The 24,984-nt window shown below is 43.7% G+C and overlaps 4 protein-coding genes and 1 non-coding gene across 10 annotated transcripts; 3 read left to right on the top strand and 2 right to left on the bottom strand.

The window, feature by feature from the left end:
- Window positions 1-1,491: 1,491 nt before the first annotated feature.
- On the bottom strand, window positions 1,492-2,208 carry LOC121055688. The gene is made up of 2 exons (XM_040528571.1): window positions 1,957-2,208; window positions 1,492-1,881 (listed from the first exon to the last, which is right to left on the bottom strand). Exons 1-2 carry the CDS (start codon window positions 2,206-2,208, stop codon window positions 1,492-1,494), a joined length of 642 nt encoding a protein of 213 aa, XP_040384505.1.
- Window positions 2,209-3,967: 1,759 nt separating this feature from the next.
- Window positions 3,968-5,502, top strand: LOC102703435 (stress enhanced protein 1, chloroplastic-like). 2 transcript variants are annotated; one of them, XM_006662991.3, is made up of 3 exons: window positions 3,968-4,530; window positions 4,902-5,083; window positions 5,187-5,502. In XM_006662991.3, the coding sequence occupies exons 1-3, from the start codon at window positions 4,449-4,451 to the stop codon at window positions 5,289-5,291; spliced, it is 369 nt and encodes a 122-aa protein (XP_006663054.2). In that variant the 5' UTR covers window positions 3,968-4,448; the 3' UTR covers window positions 5,292-5,502. The 2 variants fall into 2 exon arrangements, with proteins under 2 accessions (XP_006663054.2, XP_015697901.2); XM_015842415.2 differs by having other exon boundaries at window positions 3,971-4,530; window positions 4,899-5,083.
- A 2,055-nt stretch (window positions 5,503-7,557) lies between these two features.
- On the top strand, window positions 7,558-13,534 carry LOC102721214 (glycine-rich domain-containing protein 1-like). 3 transcript variants are annotated; one of them, XM_040528727.1, is made up of 9 exons: window positions 7,558-7,760; window positions 8,035-8,207; window positions 9,384-9,501; window positions 9,666-9,917; window positions 10,139-10,594; window positions 10,769-11,301; window positions 11,612-11,807; window positions 11,903-12,061; window positions 12,160-13,534. In XM_040528727.1, exons 2-9 carry the CDS (start codon window positions 8,050-8,052, stop codon window positions 13,273-13,275), a joined length of 2,988 nt encoding a protein of 995 aa, XP_040384661.1. In that variant the 5' UTR covers window positions 7,558-7,760; window positions 8,035-8,049; the 3' UTR covers window positions 13,276-13,534. The 3 variants fall into 3 exon arrangements, with proteins under 3 accessions (XP_040384661.1, XP_040384662.1, XP_040384663.1); XM_040528728.1 differs by having other exon boundaries at window positions 8,029-8,207; XM_040528729.1 differs by having other exon boundaries at window positions 7,739-7,755.
- A 6,168-nt stretch (window positions 13,535-19,702) lies between these two features.
- Window positions 19,703-23,770, top strand: LOC102703162 (transmembrane protein 45A). Of its 3 annotated transcripts, none has more exons than XM_040529088.1 (3): window positions 19,703-20,190; window positions 20,415-20,901; window positions 22,821-23,770. In XM_040529088.1, the coding sequence occupies exons 2-3, from the start codon at window positions 20,540-20,542 to the stop codon at window positions 23,389-23,391; spliced, it is 933 nt and encodes a 310-aa protein (XP_040385022.1). In that variant the 5' UTR covers window positions 19,703-20,190; window positions 20,415-20,539; the 3' UTR covers window positions 23,392-23,770. The 3 variants fall into 3 exon arrangements, with proteins under 3 accessions (XP_040385022.1, XP_040385020.1, XP_040385021.1); XM_040529086.1 differs by having other exon boundaries at window positions 20,282-20,901; XM_040529087.1 differs by having other exon boundaries at window positions 19,703-20,901.
- Window positions 23,771-24,233: 463 nt separating this feature from the next.
- Window positions 24,234-24,321, bottom strand: TRNAS-GCU. The gene has a single exon. It is a non-coding gene; the product is annotated as a tRNA-Ser (tRNA).
- Between the last annotated feature and the right edge of the window lie 663 nt (window positions 24,322-24,984).

The following is a 24,984-nucleotide window of genomic DNA, read 5'->3' as shown; positions in this document are numbered from 1 at the left end:
GGCGAGTTCCTCTTCTCCAGCAACAACCACGTCGATGGTGTTAAATCCAGTAGAAAAATCTAGGGTTTAGATTTTGGGTGGGGATCGAGTGCGAGGGCGAAGATTTGGGGTGGGGGGCGGGGGAGTCGCAGGGCTTGGAGGGGTGGCTTTGGGCGACGGCGGCGAACCTGGTGGTATGCGCCGCCAGAAATAAGGAGACAGCAGCACAAGGAGATGGCGTTGGTAAAATAAGGATAGGGCTAGGTCACGGGAAGGCGAGTGGCTGCAGCGATGCGGATGGTACAAGCTTGACCTAGCAAGCGTCGCTCATATAGAGAATAAAATAATGGGGATGAGGTATTGTTTACGTACGAATCTCAAAGTAATCATGTTCATCGACGATCCTTTGGTTAAATGTTTTACTCTTAGTTTCTAGATTATATATGTAGTTGTAGGCTTGTAGTTGTAGCACATCAATACAATAAGACTGTATATGACTATTTTCCAAAATCATTTATGATAAATTTGGTGCCTTCCGGTATTGGCTATGAATGCATGGTTGGCACCACGGATTAACATATTACAAAATGGATGAAACACCTGTTTGGTAGACAGATGAATGTATCATATCTGTTAGTTAGCATTTTATTTTTTAAAAAGATCATCTATGCCATTTAATTAATATTTATCATTTATATATTGAGACAGATAGAAACACAATAGATCCATTTTAGGAGTTACACGCTCATTACTTTGAAACCAAATGAAGCATGAAAGAAAACAAATACCATATGCCTGGCGTAAGGATTGCATCCAAGAATCCAATTACTGGTGCCTACGAATATTAGACACGTGCTAATATGTTTTAATTTAAATTTAGAAACAGTATTGATTTATTGTTAGCCTCTATCCATTTAATCATATGCTAAGAATTACATTTGTAAGTGTAAGCGTGGTAGGCATTGTAGTAGCAGAGTTTGTACGTCTTTTTTTCAAAAAAAAAAAGTAAATCTTCCAAGTACAAAGCCCAGCAAAATCCCAAACTATTTGGGCTATGGCCCAAATCAACCTGAGATGGGCCAGGGCCCACAACTTCTTCAACTCGAGCCCCCTGCCCGCGCGCGCGCGCGCCACCATGTCGAGCTCCCCGTCGCCGTCGCCGTCGCCGGACGAACCGTCCACCGGCGAGGCGAGCTCTCCCTCCCTCGCCTTGGAGCTCGTCTTCTTCTCCTCGGTCCGATGCGACGCCGTACGGAAGCGTCGGCACGCGCCGCGACATGGCCGCCGTGGTGCTCTCGGTCCTCAGCGAGGCTCGACTACGGCGACCGGCGCGCATGCTCCTCGACAGCGCCATGGCCGTGGCCGAGCTACCTGCCAATTCAATCAGTACGAGTGGACACGGTACAGTAAAGTCAACGGTCAACGCAAGCAATGTGCACTGCAGGCCACAATCTTCTGGTCTTTATTTCACATTTCCTTCACACATTTTATCTCGCGAAATATTTTTTTATATTATCTCGTGAAAGTGAAGGCAGTGAAGGCGATGCAGTTGGCCAAGTCGTGGACGAACGCAAGGCAGCAGCTCTTGCACTTGGAAGAGGCCGTCGCCGCCGGCGCGTGGCGCTGGTCGGCCGCCGGCACGAGGCACCGCGGGTGCATGTCCACCCGGCACGCCCCGCACCGGTACCGCCACGCCCCGACGACGGCGCGCCCGCACGCCGCGCACGTCGCCGCGGGGGCGCCGCCGTACGACGCCCTGACGAGCCACGCCTCGTGCTCGTGGCTGTGGGCACCGCCGCCGTGCGCCGGACCACGCGCCACCGGTGGCAGGTGGACGCAGAGCGGGTGCACGACGATGCCGCCGCCGCCGCAGCCGCACTTGGCGCAGCCGTAGCATGCGCCCTTCACGTCCTCGCCGCACACCTCGCACTTCCCGCTCCCGCCGCCGCCGCCGTGATCTCCGGCCGCCGCCGCCACCGCGCCGGCGTCCTCGTAGCGCTTCAGCCTGTGCTCCAAGTGGACGACCGACTTGACAGCCCTCGGGAAGCGGCGGGCGCACGCCTCGTGCAGCTGGAACAAGCAGCCCGGGCGGGTGCACCGGTACCGGAGCCCGGCGCCGGCCACGACGCAGCCGTCGCAGGTGAACTCGCCGTCGCCGGCGTCGGCCTCGACCAGCCGGTGCTTGGCGTCGTGCGTGAAGTAGGTCACTGACCTCCGCCTAAGACACATTCTTGATCCGCTTCTCCAAGGTGCAACCTTTCACTCCTTCAGTTCTTCTATGTGGAGCACGGTATATATAAAGATAAAAGACATTATTTTGAAATACATGTAAATAGTTGTCGTAAATTCTAAAAAATATTTATGACTTTAGTGCAAAGAACGGATTGATATTGCGTAGAGCTAAAATTATAAATGACTTGGATTTAATATACAACTATTAAATTTCAATTGTATAGATATATATTCCTTCGATTGATATATGGTAAATTCTAGGATCAGAGAGCGAACTTAGCGATTCTGTTTTTAAGCTATTATATTAGTAATGCTCCCTCTCTCCATAGATGTAAAAAATTTAGGGGATAAATCTAGACACAACAGTAGTATAATAGATGCACGAAGTTAAATTCAGAAGAAGACATGACGTCTTAATCTAGGTCATTACCACAGGGAATATCCACAAAACAGAGGTGATACAATTCAATCTAGCTCATTTCTACTTCAACCTCAATCTTATGAATGCAGGCAACTAGGCAAGAAATTTTGTGGAAACTGCTGTCCAGTCCATCCAGGTTCACACGATCTCTTTCGGTAGGCTGATGGAGTGTCTGGGAAACAGGGACTCAGTAACTGTCAAATCGGATGTTTAAACATTAATTTAGAGTATTAAATATAGACTAATTACAAAATATATTTCATAAATTAATCCATAATTAGCCTATGTGATGTTACAGTAAATATCTGCTAATTATGGATTAATTAAACTTAAAAAATTCGTGTTGTGGATTAGCTCTCACTTATGAAATTAGTTTTTATTAGTCTATATTTAATACTTTAAATTAGTGTTCAAACATCCGATGTAATATGGTCTAAAAAGTTTTAGCCCCGTCTAAACTCCCTCCCTGAATTGTCCGACGACTACCTCGATTATTCTGGTCAGAGAGAGTATTCAAGAGTTAGAACAGTAGCTAGCTATAGAGGCAGGAGAAGCAGAGAGGAACGCACGTATGATGAGAGTTTTGACCGGTTTTGTTGCAGGATTTGCACTGTAGATGGGATTTTACGCCCTTCTATTTTTTTTATGCTTAGAACACAAAATTTTGAAATTTTTAACCTTAGTTTTAAAGCTGAATTTAGACTTTTTTCATCATAATTTATTTCTCGACCATTGTTTTTAGGTCACTAAGAAACGTATATATAAGTTTTATTTATAAATTATTTTTTATTTATAAATATACCATTTGACTTTTTTTCATAAAAAATTATCCAAAAGAAGCGCGTGATAATTTCATAAGATTTTTAAGATGAAAAAACCATGCATTCCAAATGGTCTTGAAGTCCATCCACTGTAATTCTAGTTATGTACGCCCATTTTAAATATGGTTTTAATCTCATAACTTCTTATTTTAGTAAAGCAACAAAATATCATATAAAGATCAATGTGTGCATATATGCATTAAACTATATGCAGACAACCAAACAGATAACATATGTCTTAATGTTATATAATCTGTCTGTTTCGTTGTCTCTATATGTCTCAATAGACCGATGTCGTTTAGACTCTTGTACATGCGCAAGGGGCATCTCGGGCCTCGTGTGAGGTGGGCGACCGCACAGGGCCCTAAAAATCATGGCCCTAAGATTTACAAAGTATACTAAGTATATATAATAGTTTTGGATTTTTTAATTAGAAATCAGTCTAAGTTGTCTTGTATAATAACTATATATATAACAGTTTAGTTCTTTAAAATTTTATTTCACAAGAAAATAAAGGTCTGGTCTAAATTCTAAATTTTTTGAAGCGACGTGAGTGTTTTTCCAATACAACCATTACATAAGCGTCATTAGTTTAGTTTTTATTACTTGATATTAGACATCTGCTTAGTGCTCTGACCTGGGCCTCGTATTCCACGGGACGCCGGTGCACGCGCTTCAGCGCTTAAGAAAACAATTCGTAGAACGGTCTCCTTGGCGGTAAGAAACACGCACAAATTAAGAGGCAAAGTGACCCACGAAATAGTACTTGTAGGCTGTAGGCAGCGAGTGGAAGAATTGTGCCGGAATTTTCCTGGATAGGGTGCGTTCCAAACGGCCAGCCAACGGCCACTCACTTCGGCTAGCTCCTGTGCCGCCACCCTGCACTCAACAACACACACAAGCCTGCACCGCACCAATCTAAACCAGAGAAGAGAAGAGCATCAGGAAGAAGAAGAGCTTAGCAGCAGAAGAGAAGAAGAAAGAGCATCCGATCGATGGCGCTCTCCTCTGTCGTCCTGCGCCCATCTCCGTTCTCTTCCCCGGCGGCGGCGGCGGCTTCCTCTCCTCGGCGACATGGTACCAGTTCTTGCTGCTCTTCATCTGTGCACGATGCATCCCGTCCAGATTGGTAGCTTCTCATTGTTGATTCTTGGAGCTTAATTTGGCTGCCTGCCATGATTATTAGTGAATTTGTGTCACTTGCAAATTCATTTGAGATTATGATTATGAGCAAGTTAATCTACCTGAACAGTTATGTTCTCTGGTCTCTGGAGCGCACTAATCAATCAAGTGTGTTAGTACCACATTTTAATCTCGCAGAAAGTTACCGATCCTTTCCTTTAATTTCATCATGTGAATTACATTCTGAAACTTAAAATTTTGCCACGTTTTGGGCGAATTTTGGGGGCAGAGTTCTTGACTTTCTAACCACTGTTCAAATGCAGCAGCAGCAGTGCTACGCGTCACCTCCAGGGCGGCCACGTCACTGTCGGTGAGGTGCGAGCAGACGGCGAAGCAGGGCGGCGGCGGCGGCGGCGGTGGCGCCGACCGGTGGCTGGGCCGCATCGGCATGATCAGCTTCGCCACCGCCGTCATCCTCGAGGTCTCCACCGGCAAAGGCCTCGTCGCGGTGAGCGTCACAGCTACTACTACTAACACAACCTGTGTGCATCGCATGCAATGGCAGCTTTGGGTCACTGACAGGTGCACTGCACTGCTCCTCCTCCCTGCAGAACCTCGGCGTGGCGACGCCGGCGCCGGCGCTGGCGCTCGTCGTGACGTCGCTCGCCGCCGGCCTGACCGTCTACTTCATCTTCCAGGCCGGCTCCAGCGACTGAAACAGCATCAAATCATCAGCCATCTCCATATATATGTCTGGAACTGAAACAGCCAAGAACATCTCTGAACATGTTTTCCTGAAGTCCTGAACTGATGTACTACATCTCAACTCTCAAGCAAGTGTTCAATTAAGATTGTTATCTTTTTTTAGGAGCTATTGAAAATTTGCAAATATGCAGTAGTAATATATAAAACTCCCTCCATATTTTTATATATGACACCGTTGACTTTTAAAATCGCGTTTGACCATTCGTCTTATTCAAAATTTATATTCAAATATGCAAAATTATAATGCATAATTAAAGTTTCTATAATAATAAATCATATTATAACAAAATAATTAATAATTATATTTTTTTAATAAGACAAATGGTCAAACGTGGACTTAAAAGTCAACGGCGATGGAGTTCGAAGACACATTTTGTAACTCTGTTGGAGTCTGCATCAACAACCTACCTTGCTGGCCTAAGTGGCCTACCAGCTGCAATTATAATTCAGTTGAGTTTATTCAGTTCTTCCTGGATGCTTCTGAAAGTCTGAAGACATCCAAACTGTACTGCAAGAACCGAGTTGTACTGCATGAACTGAAGTACTACCACTGAACCAAAGCAATCTTGCAGATACAAATTTTTGTTATGCAGTATTAAGCACAAACAAACATCGTCATAACTTACCAGGTTAGGCCTAAATTGCCAGGATTGAACTTCACCCTTAGTTTCTGAACAATGTTTGCTTGGGCTGACAAGAGATTCAGTTGTACTATCGACTCTGTACTCTGTCCTAGCGCAGATGATGCAGGCTCATCCTCTGTACGACTGTACTTCATTTGGACTGTCTAAATTAATGGGAGACAAGGCTACGTGTACATGATGGATGTTCTCGGGGTAGCATCTGTTTGATTCACAGATAAAGTAGCTCTCCATTATTGGTACTCAGAAGTAGTTGCAACATTTTTAAGGGGGTATTTGTTATCTCTGACGGACAGGGATTTAAAAAAAAGTCAGAATGAAACAAATAGGGTGTTAAATGAATAGGTCATTTTAGATTATTAGTAAAAGTACTAAAGTTAATTATGTTATTTACAAAAGTCAGTCTTGTGTTTTAAGTTCTTTGGTCAGCGAAAGAACAGCATGTATGAGTAAAACTACATTGTAGACCATTCTTTAAGCAACTTCATGTTAAAAATTTACTAGATGACACTCTAAAATTTATGCAAAACCTAATGGTCAAAGAGCAGTTTTGTACAGGTCCATGAATGTTCCATACTAGAGGCCCATCTGACAAGAGATTACTACTGCAGTTACGACACAATTACATCCTCATCTTATTACACATGGCCATTAACCCTTTAAAAGATATTTAAGCTTTGAGAGGAATAGGTGCCTAAGTGCCTTGATGATCTGCCAAGCACTCCTATTTTGTTCACTCCTACAATTCATGTATTTTGTATTTCCAAATAAAAGGAGGTTTTGTGCGTACAAACTTCCCTCACAAACTTCAGTTAAGTGATGTGTTGATTAAGTAAAGCTGTAGGGCAAGTGTGGGAGCAAGCCGACGACACATTTGCCTTCCAGTCTCGGATCACCAGTGTCTTCTACATGCTGCATTATCTTTATTCTGACTAAAACGCATAGCAAGAGGATAATTAGCACCGTAATTAATCTCGTCAGTTTTGCACCTCGCTTGACCAATCTTGCAAACCACCACCAGTAACTGATCACCTTTCAGTTCAGTTCTGGCATCATTTACGCTTCAGTTTTTTCTCTTTACCTGACTAAGATTGAGATGATTAATCGTGTTATGCCGTCAAGCTATCCCCAAAAAACTGACAGAAGATGCACTTAATTACTACTTCCTCCGTACGAGAATATAAACATTTCTAGATTTAAATTTATATCACAACATTTATACACTGATTCACACGATCTTAATCATTTTAATAATTTCACAACCAAAAAGATGCTTAGAAAATAAATCTAATCAATTAAAAATTCAAAATTTGATCGTTTAAATGACTAAAAAAATCTTTTAACATCTTATTATTTATGCTAAACAATCTGAGAATATTTATATTTTAGAGGGTAAGTCATCAAAAGAAATCTTGCAAAAAGCTTAGCAAGCACAAAACAAACAACATTCCTTTCTGTTGACGTGACACTACAGACCTGCACTTTTACGTTCTGAAAAAAAACTGAAAGTGCGTCACAAAATCGCCCCATTTTTTAGCTTGCGTGGTACTCGTAATCGCTTACCAGATTTCGCAGTTCGCACGAAGAGTTCTTGTCGCTAATGCATAAACGAAAAAGTCTGTTTCACTAATCCTCGCAAGATTTGGCGCGCTTTTGCGTGGGGGATGCACCCACTTCCCCCCTATAAATAGGCAGCAGCAGTTGAAGCAGTGATCTCATCATCTCACAGCCTCACGGCGGAGTTGGAGACTTTGGAGCTCTGAATCCCCAATCCGTGAGGTGGTTGTTCTCAATCTCATCGCCTCCTAGCAATCATCTGATTTTGCAAGTTTTAGTTTGTTTCGTATTCTGATTAATATGTTCCAAAGGAATCAAATTTGACATGAAACTAATGCGATTTGGGGGGATTTCTGGTCGGACTCGGATAGGGGTATTAAAAAAAATCGCATCTTTGAGTAGGAACAGTAGCTGGTAAACCCAAGGTCAAACACCATGCGTCGGCGTTCGAGTAAGATCTGATTAGTCTGCTGGTGCCGTTGATCTCAAGCTGCAGGTGGAGGAAAGAGAGATGGACGGGGAGCAAGAAGCGCGGTGGCTGGCGGCGCAGGAGATCGGCGTCGGCGCCGACCTGGTCCCGGCGGCGCTCCGGCAGCTGGAGTTCCTCGCAGCGGTGGACCGCCGCCGGTGGCTCTACGAGGGGCCGCTGCTCGAGAGGGCCATCCAAAGGTACATTAGATGAGAAATCTCATCTTTTTTAGCTTTCCAAGAACTCAATGGCTGCATTGCGTGTTCGTCAGTAGGGGAGATTTTTCTAGGTGAGAGGTCAATCCTGTTTTCTCGGTCTCAGAGATAAATTTCTACGGCATCTCGAGATGGAAATTTCTGAGAAATTTGTGCCCCAGCTTCGATGAAACTCTCACTGAGTTACAGGATAGACTATTAATCAATTTGGCAAACTTAGGATAGAATATTGGTCAAATTGAGGAATTTTATGTTCAGTGTTCAGATTTCAGTATTGGGATATGTTAGGAGTGCTGTCCATGATGATCTATGAGATATCTCTCCTTTGCATTCGATATGGTTTGACCAACCTACATGCCTTGGGTAAAATGGCAAGTTGGATCGTGATGTGAAATGGTATGGTCAACTTATAGAGCATTTTTTCCATCCTTGAGGAGGTATCATGAGAGACCACTGCTTTCTATATGAAATTTGGTACCTTTTAGTGTCTAAGGTACCAAGAGATACCAAATTTTATATAGAAAACAGTGGTATCTTCAAAGATGGTAAAATTGCTCTAACTTGTAAATGGTAGATAAGTGGTGTAAAATCTCTTGGTCTTGTCTGGAAAGAAGTGTTTTAACACACGGGTGTATATATACCCGTTGCTTTCTTGTCATCTAAATAGTCATCAAAAAATATGAAAAAAAATTGACAAGATAGTTTGATATGAGTTGTCTCACTCCACCGACATGCAAGTTTAAATTTAACTTCTATAAGTTGTAGCAAAAATAACAAAAACAATTATGAATATGCGTATACTTAGTTTCAGTTTTGTTTGTTTTTTTGCTACAACTTGTAGAAGTTGAATTTAAACTTGCATGTTTGTGAAGTGATATAACTCATATTAATCTATCTTATCAAACTTTTTCATATTTTTTGATGCTAAAAACTGTTTCCTGACTTATCTGGAAGCTTAACACGGAAGAAAGTGACTATTGCATCAATGTCTATATCAGGTTGGAATAATGTATGATTTTCTTTCCTGGTTATCATTATAAGATGCTTAAGCATAAAGTCATTATCATGTTGCAGTTGCAGTTATCGATGTATGTCTATTCTGATATCTGATTGCTGATGTAAGATTTGATTTTGATTAGATCTTTTTGGCTGTTATGTTAGGTACAAAACATGCTGGCTTCCCCTCCTTGCCAAGCACACTCAAGCTGCTGTTGTAGATGGGCCTTTAGTCGTCCCTCTCGATTGCGAATGGATATGGCACTGCCATCGGCTTAACCCGGTATTGATCTTCACTGATGGTTTTATGTAACTCAGGATGTTACCCTTCCCCTTGGATTAGATTGTACCGATATAATTAAGTCTGAAATGTTTTTGTCAAAGCATCATGTAATATTTCTGGCCATGCTATGCAGAAAAGTAATCATCAAAATATGCATCATTCAGGTACAATACATAAAGGACTGCAAGAGACTGTATGGTAGAATACTCGACAATAGCAATGTTGAGTCCTCGATTCAAACAGATTCCAGGCATCAGTCTGAGAATGTTTGGGCTGAGCAATATCCCAAGGAGCCCTTTGAGCTGGAGTACACAAGCACTTGTGATAACTCAATTTTTCCAAATGCTGGAGCTGCAGAGGACATTTCCTATGATTTGGTCTCAGCTGTTAAGAGGCAGTCTTCTTTCTTTTACCAGGTAGTTACAGAAATAATCTTTGCTGTGATACATAAAAGTAGTATAGTATAATACTTGATTGAATTATAAAATCCTAAACTTTGTTTTCTCAACTTTTTAAATTGAAACATCTGATCATCATGCGGATATTAATATTAAATTATCTAAATTTGTCAATGATGATCCATACACAAGAAAATGTGATATGTACAGCAATTTAGAAATTTACTTGTTCATGTCAGGTTGACACACCAACTATGCATGATCGTCGATTTCTGGAAGAAGCTTTAGCTCGGTACAAAGGGTTCTTGTACCTGATCAAGACAAATCAGGAGAACAAAATGAAACTCTTCCGTGTGCCAACGTATGATGTGGATGTCATGTGGCACACTCACCAACTGCATCCTGCTACCTACTGCCATGACATGCGGAAGCTCCTTGGAAGAGTTCTGGAGCATGATGACACCGACGATGATCGATCTGAAGGAAAGAAGCTCGATGTTGGATTTTCAGGGACTACCGAACAGTTCGAGAATTCCTTTGGCTCAAGATACTGGAAGGCTGGTGCTATGTACCGTGGCAGCTTGCCATCTCCTGTGACATCCATTCCTTATATATTTAGTAGTGAGGCGCATGATGAGTTTGGTGTTGGTCAAGCTGAGTCTCAACTTGCTGTTCTTGAAACAACAATCATAGAGGTATGCTACTATCATATGACACATAATTACCCTTGAATCAAAGCCACAAAAGTATGGTGGTTTTACAATATGATTTGTAGCGTAGAATGCTATACTGCTACTGTTGTATCTTAAAATTTAATACCAATATGCTTCTCTTAAATGTACTGATTTAAATCTTTTGGTCCTCTGCAGCTATTCTTGCAAATTGTAGACATCAAGAATTTGCCACCTGCAATTCCAAGGGAAAATGTATACATATGGTTCACAAAGAATCAATCAGATATGTTCCTCAGTGATGGTGGCAGGTTGGATATCTCTAAAAATACAGGGAAGTCAATCGGAGCTGGTATCCAATGTGAACCTACTGGTGAACTCATTCTTTCAGTACTGGCTGATCAGGCGTTATCATCAAAGAAACCCAAAAAAATTGGGAAGATTTCAATCTCTCTTCAAGAGTTTACACGTCCTGATTCCAAGCTCTACTTTGAGAGGTGGTTTGAATTGAAACCTCATGACGGACACGCCAGTTCACCACCTGTCAGTATTCGTGTTGCTGCCTCTTCCACTGTCCCAGTGAAGGCTCAGCAGGTGCTTAGCATGATCAGGACAGAACCCTTCTCTCTCAAGACTTTTCTGTCGCCAAATCATGTCAAGGATCAAAAGATGAGCTGCTGGACTCGCTTCGTGTATGATTGCAACACTGAACTCATCCGTCTGCAGATCAGGTGATTTTCTGCCCTACTTGAAATAGATTTAGTCTTTCTCTCTCACTAGTAACAGCTTGGACATATAGCACGTTGGATCAAGCAGGACACTGCCATTAAATATGTAGGTCCACAATTGTTATTGTTTGCAATGCGATCTGGTGTTCAGCTTATGTAGAAATAGTTAACCATTCGATATCTAAACTTCTTCAAGCGCCAAGATTTAATTTTACTTATTTAGGCTCTTTAGATTGATGTCTGGAGTCTGAATGATATTTATCAATTCCTTCTTGAGTTCTTGCTGATGAGCACTGACTACTCCTCATCTCAGGGATCAGAAGGCAAAGAACGGCATGTTTGTCGCCCGGGAGTTGGTTGGAGTAACAAAGTCATCAAAGAAACCGTTTAAGCTAGCAGAGCTCATGGACAACAAATGGTCACTAAGCAACTCCAACTTATGCATCACTAATGACATCAAACCAAGCAAGGATGGCTCTGTACTTGAGCTCAAATGTGACAACAAAATGGTAAGTGATACTTACCTGTTACACAAACTTATAGTACTATATATCCATACCTTCGTCTGAAACTCTAAGTTCTAATTATTCTTTGAACAATCCAGATCAAACTCTATCATGGAAGGAGGCTGGAATTTCAACGTAAGTGCTGCGACAATCATGCAAAGGAGGATGCTTCAGCTTTTACTGCTGTCAAGTTCTCTGCCGAACATCCATATGGCAAAGCAATTGCATTGCTTGACACCAAATCTGAGCTGATCGTGGTACACCTCAACTTTGATCTCTCACAATTTTTTTTCAGTTTTGTTTCTATCTCCTGATAATGGCACGATCATTTTGCATTGCTCTTGCTCTTTCTTAGGTGAATGAGGATTGGTTTCTCCTTCCTTGGATCGTGATATCATTCTTGTTTCAAGACATCAGTATCAATGACGATGCGATCCCTGAACCTGACACTACCATGGCGTCGGTCGAGACAGTGGCAGCTCATGCAAAATCTGCCAGTTGCGGTCCATCGTGTGCAGGCCACGTGGCCATCGCCGACGACAAGGTGGCCACCGTGAGCTCCAAGGCCGTCGCTGCAGGCGGCGGCGGCGGTGGCAATGGGCAGACGGAGTCGGCTGGGTGTGGCTCGGGATGCGGCGGCGGTTGTGGTGGCGCGGGCGCCATGGTCGTTGAGGCCACCAAGGCTGGCGGCGGCCGTGCCAAGTCCGGCGGCGGCTGTGGTGGTGGATGTAGCGGCGGCTGCGGCGGTGGTTGCGGCACCATGGCCGTCGAGAGCTCCAAGGATGATGGCCATGTGAAGTCTGGTGGCTGCGGCTCTGGCTGTGGTGGCGGTTGCAGCGCCATCGTCGTGGAAGGCTCCAAGGTCGTCGGTGATGTGAAGTCCGGTGGCTGTGGTTCGGGCTGCGGTGGTGGCTGCGGCGGCGCCTGCGGTGGCATGGCCATGGAAGGCTCCAAGGTCGGCGATGTGAAGTCCGGCGGTTGTGGTTCGGGCTGCGGTGGTGGCTGCGGCGGCGCCTGCGGTGGCATGGCCATGGAAGGCTCCAAGGTTGGCAATGCCAAGTCCGGAGGCTGCGGCAGCGGTTGCGGTGGAGGCTGCGGCGGCATGGCCATGGAAGGCTCCAAGGTTGGCAACGCCAAGTCCGGAGGCTGCGGCAGCGGCTGTGGTGGAGGCTGCGGCGGCGGCTGCGGTGGCATGGCCATGGAAGGCTCCAAGGTTGGCAACGCCAAGTCCGGAGGCTGCGGGAGCGGTTGCGGTGGTGGCTGCGGCGGCATGGTCATGGAAGCTCCCGAAGCTGGCCATGCCAAGTCCGGTGGCTGCGGTTCAGGCTGCGGCGGCGGCTGCGGTGGCATGACCATGGAAAGCTCCAACCTTGGGCGTGCCAAGTCCGGAGGCTGCGGCAGCGGTTGTGGTGGCGGCTGCGGCGGCGGTTGTGGTGGCGGTTGCAGTGGCGGTGCTAACGCGAGCTCCTGAGCCGGCCGCCGGCAGCCGGCAGCCGGCAGCCATGGAACCAGCGGTGAAGAGTGAAGACGTGAAATGCAACAGTAGTAAAGCTCTCTGCAAATAAAAAGTCAGAAAAGAAAATGGAAAAGGAAAACTTTGTGCTATCTGTGAATACTTACTATCAGTAAATCTGTAATGTGGTGTGATTTACTGTGATAAATAAAGGAGTGGCTCTTCTCTCCAATCAGAAATGTATGATTTGCTGTGATAAATTTTATGAGGTTGTTAAGGTCATTCTTAATGTAAATTTTATAAGGATCAATCCCATTAAATGATATGCCATATAAGCAAAACAGTATCGTGGCACAAAATTTATAAATAAGATATGAGAGTTGAGTTCTATGAAAATAAAACTTGGTGTACACAATTGTCTGACTATGAAATTGGATTAAAACCTTTACTTAGAGGAATTTGTTATTTCCACATATTTAATTAACTCCTATTAGTTATTTAGAGGCAACATTTAAGTTATATATTAGCCTATAAAACAGTGGGGGTGAAATTTTGCATTGAGAGATTTTTTTTCATTCATCCATTCAAATATGTTTTTGATAACATAACACTGGTGGAAACAATGTGATGAAATCTTGCACTTAGAATGGCAAAAACATAAGTTTCAGTACTATGCCTTGTTTTGATACAACTTTGGACCCAAGATTTTTAGGAATTGGGTATTTCTTAACTACACAAATTTATTGATCTGGATATATGATTACATTAATCACATATGGATGAAATATATAATTTTAAACCACTTTAATTAAACTTACATTAATCACAATTTATTCCATTACAAGCATGATTTGTGAACACTTTCTTGTGATATGACATAGGAATTTAATGCTGGGGCATCTTCAAACATGGATGTTCCTTTCGCTGAAGGTGGATATGCTAATTCCACAATGTCACACTTTAATTTTTTGGCAAATCCTTCTGCAATGGCTACTCCATACATACCAGGAGGATACACAAGTCTCTTAATAGGAGTTGGTCAAGATGCTACAACTCAAACAACTGTTAGGAAGTTGCATTTTGATGGAGTGCAAGATCATGAATCTATGTAACTGCTGTTAGAAAGTTACATTTTATTTTTTACTCAACATGTTCGAAGCCTTTGGATTATACAACTGGCTGACAATAAAATTATTAGTATCGTGGGTGATTTTGGTGCACTCAACAGGTTTATCCCAAATTATATTTCTTGTTCAGATCAACTCATCGTAAGAAAGTTCACTTATTACAGACTTTATTCCAGATTACACTACAGTTCAGATTTAATCAAATTGTACATGTGCATATTCCATAACAACAAACATACCATATGTATTTCAGATAAAAAAATGTACAGATTACAGAAGGATATGAGTTTGGGTCCAAGCTCCAGAACCTCAACAAGCTACTCTCATATAAAAAAAATGTACATATTACAAAAGGATCTAAATTTGGATCCAAGCTTCAAAGACCATACAGCAGAGTACTCTCATCAATCAAGGAAATTCTGAATAGTGCCTAGTAAATACCCAGTAAATACATTCATCACTGGTTTGCTGACAATACCCAGTAAATATGACTTCATTTGCAAACAAAATTCCACCCTCAGCATCCATCCATATAGTAGATACCACATTATCACCTATTTTGTTGACAGACTTCATCCACAGTCAAATTTCCACCCTCAGCATCCTGTATCTGTATAATAGAGACCATTTTATGATGTCAGTTCATTAAGTACAGCAATGACACATTTTATCATAACTCCAAAGTAATCTACTAGTGTATATGTTCCATAAGCACAAAATTTTGACTCTGTTAATTGAAAACTGAGTCATTATGACCAAAACAAGCATTTACAAAACATAAGAATCCAAATCTTAAATTTGTTTTCTAACATATGAATCCAAATATTAAATTTGTTTTCTAGTTTTCCTGTAACAATGTTGGAGCATATATTATTACTAGTTAATACAATAGAACTAGTAAACAAATATACCAGAGTTTCAGGTTTCTCTGTTTCCAAATCATCCAAGTGGCAAGCATAAGAAGTGAATCAAACACCTTACTGTAGCACATCCGAAACGCACTCCTCGCAGTAAGCCACCAATCAATCAGTGACAGCTCTGATTCATTAGGCAGCGGAAAGACTACTCCCGTCCAAGTTCGCAACTTTTGTCTAGACTCGCCAGGTGAAGCTGCAGGAAAGGAAGAGATGGTTGCAGGTTTCATCTTCCTGTCGGCACAACACACAGGTTTTCTTTCCTGGCCATCTTCTCTTCACAACATTATGAGCAGTTTGGCCCTTATTTTTGACTGATGCTACTAGCAGATAAGCACATTTGGAAAGGCAGAAAGCAACAGAAACAAGCATCTCGAAAGTAGCAGAAAACATATTACTACGAGTAGCTTTCTACAAAACTGAACACGCCAATATTTTCATCGACAAGGCAAATCTAATGAGCAACTCCATGGACGTCGATCAATCAGATATACATGGGTGGTCACCAGTATCCCCACCGTCGCCGATAGCGTCCTTGGCAAAGAGAGAGGCAAAGGGGAACACCATAGGAGAAGGGATGAGACGCGACCGCATCAACGGGTGGGGGAGGGGAAGCGCGGCGGCGCTTCTGTTGGATGGCAGGTGGGGGAGGGGCAGCGCGGCAGCGCTTCTGCTGGATGGCGAAGGGGATGCGCTTTCCACCACGAATCGAGTCAGGAGAACGATAAAAGGAATCGAGTCTAGAGGAGAAGAGCGCGAAGAGGAGCCGAGCGCGAGCGTGTGCGATGGGGAGCCGAGCGCGTGTTGCCGTCCGATCCGTGGACTGCTCATGTGTCCGCCATCCGAACGTGGAGCGCAGAGGGGTGGGCGTGAGCCCCTCGCCCACCGAATTTTTTTCCCCTACTCTACTAGTAGCCAGATCCATGTCCTAAGTACTGAACAATGAACTCATGTGGAGGAGCAAGAGATATCTTCTGCAACATATCTCCTAAAATAAATTAATTTTGCAGACTCTTCATTTCATTTAAAACATTTTAATGACTAATATTTTTATTTTATTTTTATTATATGATAAAATATGAATGGTACTTTATGTATAACTATTTTTTAATTTCATTAATAATTTTTTAAATAAGACGGATGATCAAACGCTTGACACAAAAACACAAAAAAAATCTTTTTTTTTATGGAGCAGTACTTCCTTGTCTCTTATAAAAACAGAGTACGTGAACTGGTGAAGGCCATGCTTGTGAACTGTCCTGAACTGTCATTTTTGGACCATCTTGTGTTTGTCTTTCAGGTGGATCAGAATTCAGAACTCAGAACATACGGAGAATATCTCGAATGAAAAACTTTATATCAAAAATCATGGTCACCTTATTCAGCATGACACTCAATCAATACGATTTTAGTGAGATCAGTAACTAAATTTATCAACAGCTTAGGTGTATTTTAAGCGTGTGTTTATGGAATGCACTCGGGAGTATTTGCACGTGTGTACCTGCGTCTTTTCTATGATCATAAAATAGAAAACAGTCATAAAATAGAAGGCAGAGATCAAGTGCATCAACAGTAAAATTGTCTATAAATAAAGTCGGTTAGAAAAAAAGAAAAGGTAAAAAAAACCTGCGCCGTTCGCTGTGCGGCTATATGTCAATACTACGGTTTGCAAAAATGCAATAGAGTATTATGGTGTGATTTTTTCTGATAAATAAAGGAATGTGTCTTCCCACCAATAAGGAATATGTGATGTGGGCTATATCTATTCTTCCCATATAGTTTTAACCAGTAACTATAAAACTTAACATGCACACATGATATATCATCACCAACTAGCAACTATTATATTTAAAACTGATGTAAACATGCTACATATGCTCTACTTACAAACAACCCATTAGCAGCTAGTTCATGTAATCATACTATATTAGTATATTATATATAATTTGTTAGATTTTAAAAATTAATGTATAACAATATCAAATCATCATCTGAGAGCCACTGAGATGGTCCAAATGACAAGAGCAAAACATTTGTTGGAGGGCCAGGACAGTTCACAGGCAAGGCCACCTCGCTTCAGCAGTTCAACTGCTCTTACCTGTTTTGAAAAAGGAAGAGAAAAGTACAGAAGCCATGAGTCTCTGCTCCACATGAGTTCAGTGTTCAGCATTAAGACGGGAACCTGGCTAGTGGTAGCCTACTGGTACTACAAACAGCTGATTGCAACATTGATTCATCAAAAATGAGGGCAAAAGGAAAAAAATGTAATTGAGATGGATTACTCCTAGATGACAGGATGATCAATTGATCAACACAAGGATGTCGATTCCATCAGGAAAAGTACTCGTCAGATTTTTATATTTGGCGAATAATCTGATTTTGTATAGATATTCGAGTGTATAAATGATCGTATTAATTGATAAAAGTTAAAAGAAAATTTTAAAAGGTTGGGTGACGAACTCTTATATAGAAATGTTTTGCGCGAACGCAATCCAAAATCTGCTGTCAGAGAAGAACCGGACTACGTTCAGTTAAAAATAAAAGTTGCCTTTTAGATCGCCAATGTCTGATGATTACATATATAATCGAACCTTTAGAGTTTAAACTTTAGATGCAAAGAGTTGGTGGATTAATATACCTAGATTTTTGTTGAAAGTTGTTTTCATAAAACTGATGTTCGCAAGAAATAGTGATGAAAAGTAAAGGTCGAATAATTTATGAATAAACACGAGCCATATGGGGTTATTGTTTAGTTTTTTAGGAAAAATCTAAAAATAATTTATGAATAAAATTTTTATATACATGTTTTTAGCGATCTAAAAGCAAAGACTGAAAATAATTACGATAAAAAACCTCTAAAATTAACTTTAAATTTAAGGTTAAAATTTTAAATTATCACTTATAAATATAAACAGAGATGAAGGCAATTGCACTGAACACTAGTGTAGTGAGTACCATTTGTTGCTGGGTCAGGACAGTTCACAAGCATGGCCACCTCGCTTCAGCAGTTGAGCCACTTGTTTTGAAAAGGAAGGGAGAACAGAGTACAGGAGGCCCAGGAGTCTCTCCAGCGTTCAGCAGTTAGACAGGGACCTGGCACATCTGATTGCAACATGATTCATCAAACGAGGGCAAAAGGAAAACATGGAAAAAAGAGGGGAAAAAGTAAGGAGATGAATTAGATGGTAGAATGGACACCACAAGGATGTCAATTCCATCATGAAAGGCACTGCATCCGGTTAAAAATAAAGATATTGTGATACAGGATACTCAAAATTATGTAATTTGTCCATGAACTGCCATGACTAGACGACAAATTTTAGTATAAATATTCCTTATTGGTGGGAGGTTCTATTCATTTATTTATCGGAGAAAATCACACCATAGTACATATTGCATTTTGCAAACTGTAGTATTGACGTATAGACCCTCATCGTTTGGCTAAATAATTTATGTATGTGTGTTCTTAATGACCTAAAAGCAAATGCTATAAAATAAACCACAATAAAAAAAGCTCTAAAATAAACTTTAAATAAGGTTAAAATTTTAAATTTTGACTTTTACGTATAAGCAAAAACAAAGAGATAGGCCGGGTAGCAGCAAAATGGACGACACAATTTTTTTATTTTTTTTCTAATAGACTTTTCTATACCATATATAAAAGAACCTACTGGTGGTGACCTTGAAGAGTGGATGACACGTGGACTCCGTGTGGACCCGAAAAAGGCTGGGAGAAAGACTGACTGCCGACTGCAGTTGGAGAGGGAGCAGCGAGGAAGTCGTTGCCATCGCCACGCGAGGCGCTCTCATGCTGTGGCGCCCCGCTGACGCCGCCACCGCCACCCCATCGCCGGCCGCCCTCTTCGCTGGCGCGCCTGCACGCCGCCACCGCCAGAGCAGAGAGGGAGAGTGAGTGAGGGGAGAGAGAGTGAGAGTAGGGTTAGGGTTTTTAAGTGGGCTTTGTGGGCTTTTATTTTATGGGCTTTTAAAGTTTATAATACCCCTCTTATTTGCTTTTATTTGTATTCTGTTTTTTAAGAAAAAAAATAAGCAAGGATTACATGCGTCAAATACTCTCACTTAGTGATATTTTTAACTTATCGAAGAATAATATTTTTAAAAAATAAAATCTTGTTGCAATGTACCGACGATTTGCTAGTATTTGTAAACAATTTTATTGCTGATGCACTTGATCTCTGCTTTCTATTTTACGACTCTTTGTCCAAAAGTTACCTGTGTCGTATAAAAAAAATTGAAGGGAGAGGTGGAAAAGATGGAACATGGATGGAGCACACAAAACCCGCTAGATCCATATCGGACGGTCCGTAATGGTCGGTTGACCTTGGGGCCGCGATCCGCGGGACCGATCAAACCAACCCGACGTTGATCCGCCCCGCCGCCCCCACCTCATTCACTCCACCCCCCACCGCACCGCGCCGCGCCCTCGCCACGGCGCGTCAGGTCGCCGCTCCCCGTGTCGCGCCCGTGCGCCCCCCCGGTACCCGTGCTCGTGCGACGCCGACCGAGGCAGGCGGCCGTGCGTGCCGCGACGCAGCAAAGAGGAAGAGCAAGCGACAGAGCGCAGCAGACAAGGCAGGCGATCCCAGAGCGCGCCGCGCCGTGTCGAGCAGACGAGCACCGCCCTCCTCCTCCCAACGCCTTCTCCTCCACCTGTACGACGGCTACTTGTACAGGCGACTCTAGAGAGAGAAACATGAGAGAGTGATCGTGCCTGATCGATCTGATCGAGAGAGAGAGAGGGGTTGGGCAGTAGCCATCCATCGTCTTCATCTCCCAAGAAAAAAAGGAAACAGAGCAGAGCAAAGCAGAGCGGAGTCGAGCAAGATTGCAAGAAAGCGGAATCTCATCACTCCCTCCCTCGCCTCACTCACGTACGTGCGATCTCTCCCTCTCCCTCGCCCGCTCCCCGCTTTACGCTTTCTCGGTCTCCCCTCCCCATCATAAAGCAATGATTCCGTCTAGGTCGCTCGCGCCTCGCCACCCTGTTTGATTCCCGCTCCTCCTCCTCCGCCGCCGAGGACGACTCGAATCTTGGACGGCGGCGGCGGGCGCGCCGTGTTTCCTGGTGGTAACGATCGGCGACCCGTTCTTTCAGGACTCCGGCTCGCGGGCGGCGCGGCGGAGTCAACGCCGGTGATCCGGCCGGCGCCCGCGGAGATCCAGGCGCGCCGCGGCAGCAGGTAGCTCGCTCGCCGGGCGGGGGCAGGTCGGTCGATCGGGATGGGGTCGTTCAAGGGCCACGTGCTGCCGGGGACGCTGTTCCTGGCGGTGGGGGCGTGGCACGTGTGGGCGGCGGCGGCGAGGTTCGCCGCCGACCCGTCCAGGTTCCGGCTGCGGGCGTGGAACCCCGTGGAGGGGGCGCCGTCGTTCCTGGGCGGGCGGAGGGCGCGCCACCTCGAGCTCTATGTCGTCGCCGGCGGCGCCTTCCTCGACATGTGCGTCGAGGTGCTCTACTCCACCCACCTCCGCATCTTCGCCGACGGCGGCATCAACCCGGCCCACCTCAACGACCTCGAGCACGGCGGCATGCTGCTCATGTTCTTCCTCTTCGGCGCCCTCGCCCTCCTCTCCCAGAAGACCAGGTATCCACCATTCCATTCTTCTCCCTTGCTCATCTTCACTTCCACATGATATGATCAAAACTTCATATTCTTTTCCCTGATATGATCAAAATCTTTCTTTCTTTTTTTCTTGATATGATCAAATTTTCATTTTTCAAATGATACGACGGCGACTAGTCCACTCTTCTTGCTTGCTCATCTTGATTTCCTAATATGATCAAAATTCTTTTTTTTCATGGCATATCAAATTTTCGTTTTATTCACGACTTTTTTTTAATCAAAATTTCTTGTTTTTTTGTCATCATAAGATCATTGTTCATCTTTTCTTTTCTTGCCCTGATCAAACTCTTCTAAAACAAAGAACTCGTCAAAAAAGGAGACCATTTTTCTCTCCATTTAATACAGCTTTACGGTGGAATAAAGAGTGATCAAAATTTCCAGAGCGTTGATTAGCAGCATCTTTCAGTTACGCTCATGTACATACACGTGGGACATGAGGAAAAGGGGTGAGATGTTTGTTGGAATAGTTGGTTGGGGGCAGGAGGATTGTCAAGCTCTTCCTTTCTTCTTCCTCCTTGTGGCGAATGGATTTTGACTATTGAGGTGTCGCATCTTGAAGCATCACAGTGAGAGTGAGAGACACAATACAAGAGATGTATTGGATGGTCCAGCCTAGGCCATGTGGTTCTTCTAACTCGCATGCTGGTCCAAGTTGGCAAGTGCTAAGTCTCACGTCACTCCAAATTGTACATGGCAATGCTCCTCTTCTTTTTTGCCAAATAAAATTCTCCTATTTTACCCACTGTTGTTTAGTTTAGGGGAAGCCTTTATGTACACATATTTTCTTGCAAAACTCCTACAAATGCTGTTCTAGATTTTCTGTAACTTCCATCCAACTAAATGAAACGGGTGGAGTTTTGTATTAGTTTTTTTATAAGAATTTTTCAGTACGTGCAGCAGCGCTCTTTAGTTTATCAATTTTTTAACTAATTGATGCATAAGTGCTTCATGAGTTGAACACTCAGCCAGTATAAAGTAAGGCAGTTTGGTAGTAATAGTGTCAGTTGTCTATTGGGTGAAGAGATCAGTAGATTCTTCCGTGAGCCCACAGGTTTAGCAAGAAGTCAAAATTCACATGGATGGAGCTTGACAAAGAAACCTCATGGAGATCTTCCTATCTCCTTTTTTTTTTACCCTTTTTTCTGGATAAAAAAGCGTTGAAGTGGGGTCAGGGAGAAGTGCATTGATGCAAATGCAAATTGCAAATGGCCCCAAATGCAATCTGACTCTGTTTTGCATTTGATTGTTGTTGGGGGGGCCCTGGTCTGGTCTCAGTGGAATTCCTGTGTGAACTTTTCACCTCCAATCATATTGCTGTTTTGTTTTATCTTGTCCTTGCATTGCAGCCATTGTTGTTATCAAAACGCAGTGATGTTCCCCCATTGTAAAGTACAGAGAGTGGCCATACAATTTCAGTGCATTGGTCTAGAGTGAGGCCATATCTTAGCATCTAGAAAAATCGGTATAAATTAAACTGTTTCCTGTGAAATTACTGCATTTTAAACTTGACATTGGCAACGAGAGACTGATTCAAACGCGAATTGCACTGTTTGATATGAAATTCTTGTGTTTCAAATATAAATATGGACATTGAAAGCCCATTTGAATGCGGGCGATTCGGGGAAGATAAAACAGTTTCCTCAAGATTTCATGAAATTCCTTTTTTCGAAAATTTATATTTCTTAAAGATTTTGAGAGAAGGAAAAAGAAGGAGAATACTCGTAAAACAAGATGAGTCATTAGCGTACGATTAGTTAAGTATTAATTATTTTAAACTTAAAAATGGATTAATATGATTTTTAAAAGGAATATTTCGCAGAATTATTTTTGTAACTACACGGTAAAGTGATATGAAGTTGGAATGGTGGCGATGGTTGCAGGTACCTGCCGTTGCCGGAGGGGGCGCTGTGCCTGGTGGCGGCGACGGCGTTCACGGCGGAGATGCTGCTCTTCTACTTCCACTCCACCACCCACCAGGGCCTGGAGGGCTACTACCACTACCTCCTCGTCGTCGTCGTCGCGCTCTGCATCGCCACCACCGTGCTGGGCGCGCTCCTGCCGGCGAGCTTCCCCGTCGACATCGGCAGCGGCGCCGTCATCACCCTCCAGGGCCTCTGGTTCTACCAGACGGCGTTCACGCTCTACGGGCCCATGCTGCCGGCGGGCTGCCGCCGCGACGCCGACGGCCACATCGACTGCCACACCCACGCCGCCCAGGAGCGCGCCGAGCAGCTCGCCAACTTCCAGCTCTTCGGCCTCGTCTTCCTCGTCTGCGCCTACGCGCTCGGGTGCTTCGCCGTCGCCGCCGCGAGGTACGGCCACCCGGACCTGAAGGCGCTGCACGACAAGTACGTCGCCGCCATGGAGCTCCACCCGCTCGCCGGCGCCGGCGACGCCGAGGGGGACAGATTCGTCGGCTCGGCGCTGCCGCTGGATGACAGCGCGATCTAAGCCGGCGACCTCGCTGTCCGTCGTCGTCGCCGTCGTCTTCTTGGATTTGGGATTACAAGGGGATTACAAGGAGTTCAGATCACCACGAGGAGATTAGGAGATTGCAGATTATTTGGGATTAACCACTATAAAAAACACAATTCATCATTGGAAGTTTGAACTTTGATAGTTGCTTGATTGATTTTTCTTTTTTTTGTGATTATTACGTGGTGTTTTACATCTGGATTATGATTTTTACTGCTGATCAGTGCAGAGGTTTTGTCTTGTACATTCAATGGGTTATGGATGAACATTGCACAGGAGTAAAACTGTCATTGATGTAAAAAAGAAGACATTAGAATTTTAAAACTGTTTTTAGACCAGTTCTTTGATATGATCACAGATTCACATGTTGGCACCTTGCTCTCTTCCTGCTCCGCTATCTCATCCAAATAACAATTACATACGTTGCTCATTAATGAAATCCATGGATACTATTAGCTGAAATTAATCATGGATACTTCTACTAGTCGGCCAGCAAGGTGAGACCATCTCATCTTGCTGGCCGACAAGTTTCAGAGTTGAGGCCAGTGCAGGACGACTATGTGTACAACACGAGATCACCCAGAGAAATTTGTTAAACATGGTAGTGAAAGGGTTCAAGAACAAAAAGTTAAGATATTTTTTCCTGAAATTTAGTAGGATAGTAAAGAGTTCAAAGAAATTTGGTAAACAAAAAAAATTTGAAGATCTTTATTGCTGAAATTTATAATATGATAGTAGTATTAAATAGTGTTAAAAATTTATAATATAGTATTAAAGAGTTTAGAGGAAGTTGAAGAAAAAATTGCAAAAAAAACAACCGACGCCTGAGAGATTCGAACTCTCGCTCTCGCGGGGAAACCCCATGTACTTAGCAGGCACACGCCTTAACCACTCGGCCAAAGCGTCGGAAATGATTTATACTGTTACTTCAACTAAATAATATGGGTGGTTCGGACGTGTTTCGCCAAATTTGTGGCCTATAAAGCTAAAGACACACCTAGAGCAGCGTGTGCACGTAGAGCGTGGTTCGTTACCTGTATGAATCGACTTGTATCTAGTTGACGGGTATGTTTGGTTGTCTGCACGTCTCCTAGGATTTGGCTCGGTACATGCAAAATCACATTCCCAACTAGACGGAAAACACATGGTTCAATCATCGCTCCTCGTTCGGTCTGCGCGCGTGCATGCGTGGGGATGAGCGAGTGCAGCAGGTGGATGTACGGGTTCAAGATGCGAAAGGGTCACACACGCCTCACCTCCCTAGCTCGCCCCAATTTGCTCTTTCACGGCTTCCTCGCACACGACCGTCGTCGTCGCCACCCTCACGCACAGTCATCGTCCTCACCTCCCTCGCGCACGGTCATGCTCACCTCCCTCATGCCCGGCTGGCAGCCCCCGGGAGCCACCTCCATCCACACCCATCGCCAGACGTCGGGAGGTCTCCATTGCCACCAGATCTAGGGGCAATGCCACCATTGCCATCACCCCTCGCTGTGTTGCTGCCACCAAACCCCCGGACGAGCTCACCACGGCTAACTCTAGACCTTCCTCGTCGGCGGTTGAGCTTTC

Source organism: Oryza brachyantha, chromosome 11 (assembly GCF_000231095.2).
Source record: "Oryza brachyantha chromosome 11, ObraRS2, whole genome shotgun sequence".
Taxonomy (NCBI): Eukaryota; Viridiplantae; Streptophyta; class Magnoliopsida; order Poales; family Poaceae; genus Oryza; species Oryza brachyantha.
Note: the sequence above shows the minus strand (reverse complement) of the source record. Positions and strands in the feature narration are given on the sequence as shown.

Coding starts and splice junctions, on each gene's coding strand:
- LOC102721214 (XM_040528727.1), top strand. CDS start 8,050: ATGGACGGGGAGCAAGAAGCGCGGTGGCTGGCGGCGCAGGAGATCGGC. Junction 9,918..10,138: donor AGTCTTCTTTCTTTTACCAG/GTAGTTACAGAA, acceptor TGTTCATGTCAG/GTTGACACACCAACTATGCA. Junction 10,595..10,768: donor TTGAAACAACAATCATAGAG/GTATGCTACTAT, acceptor GGTCCTCTGCAG/CTATTCTTGCAAATTGTAGA.
- LOC102703162 (XM_040529088.1), top strand. CDS start 20,540: ATGGGGTCGTTCAAGGGCCACGTGCTGCCGGGGACGCTGTTCCTGGCG. Junction 20,902..22,820: donor CTCCTCTCCCAGAAGACCAG/GTATCCACCATT, acceptor CGATGGTTGCAG/GTACCTGCCGTTGCCGGAGG.
- LOC102703435 (XM_015842415.2), top strand. CDS start 4,449: ATGGCGCTCTCCTCTGTCGTCCTGCGCCCATCTCCGTTCTCTTCCCCG. Junction 4,531..4,898: donor TTCCTCTCCTCGGCGACATG/GTACCAGTTCTT, acceptor GTTCAAATGCAG/CAGCAGCAGTGCTACGCGTC. Junction 5,084..5,186: donor CCGGCAAAGGCCTCGTCGCG/GTGAGCGTCACA, acceptor TCCTCCCTGCAG/AACCTCGGCGTGGCGACGCC.
- LOC121055688 (XM_040528571.1), bottom strand. CDS start 2,208: ATGTGTCTTAGGCGGAGGTCAGTGACCTACTTCACGCACGACGCCAAG. Junction 1,882..1,956: donor GCTACGAGGACGCCGGCGCG/GTGGCGGCGGCG, acceptor GAGGACGTGAAG/GGCGCATGCTACGGCTGCGC.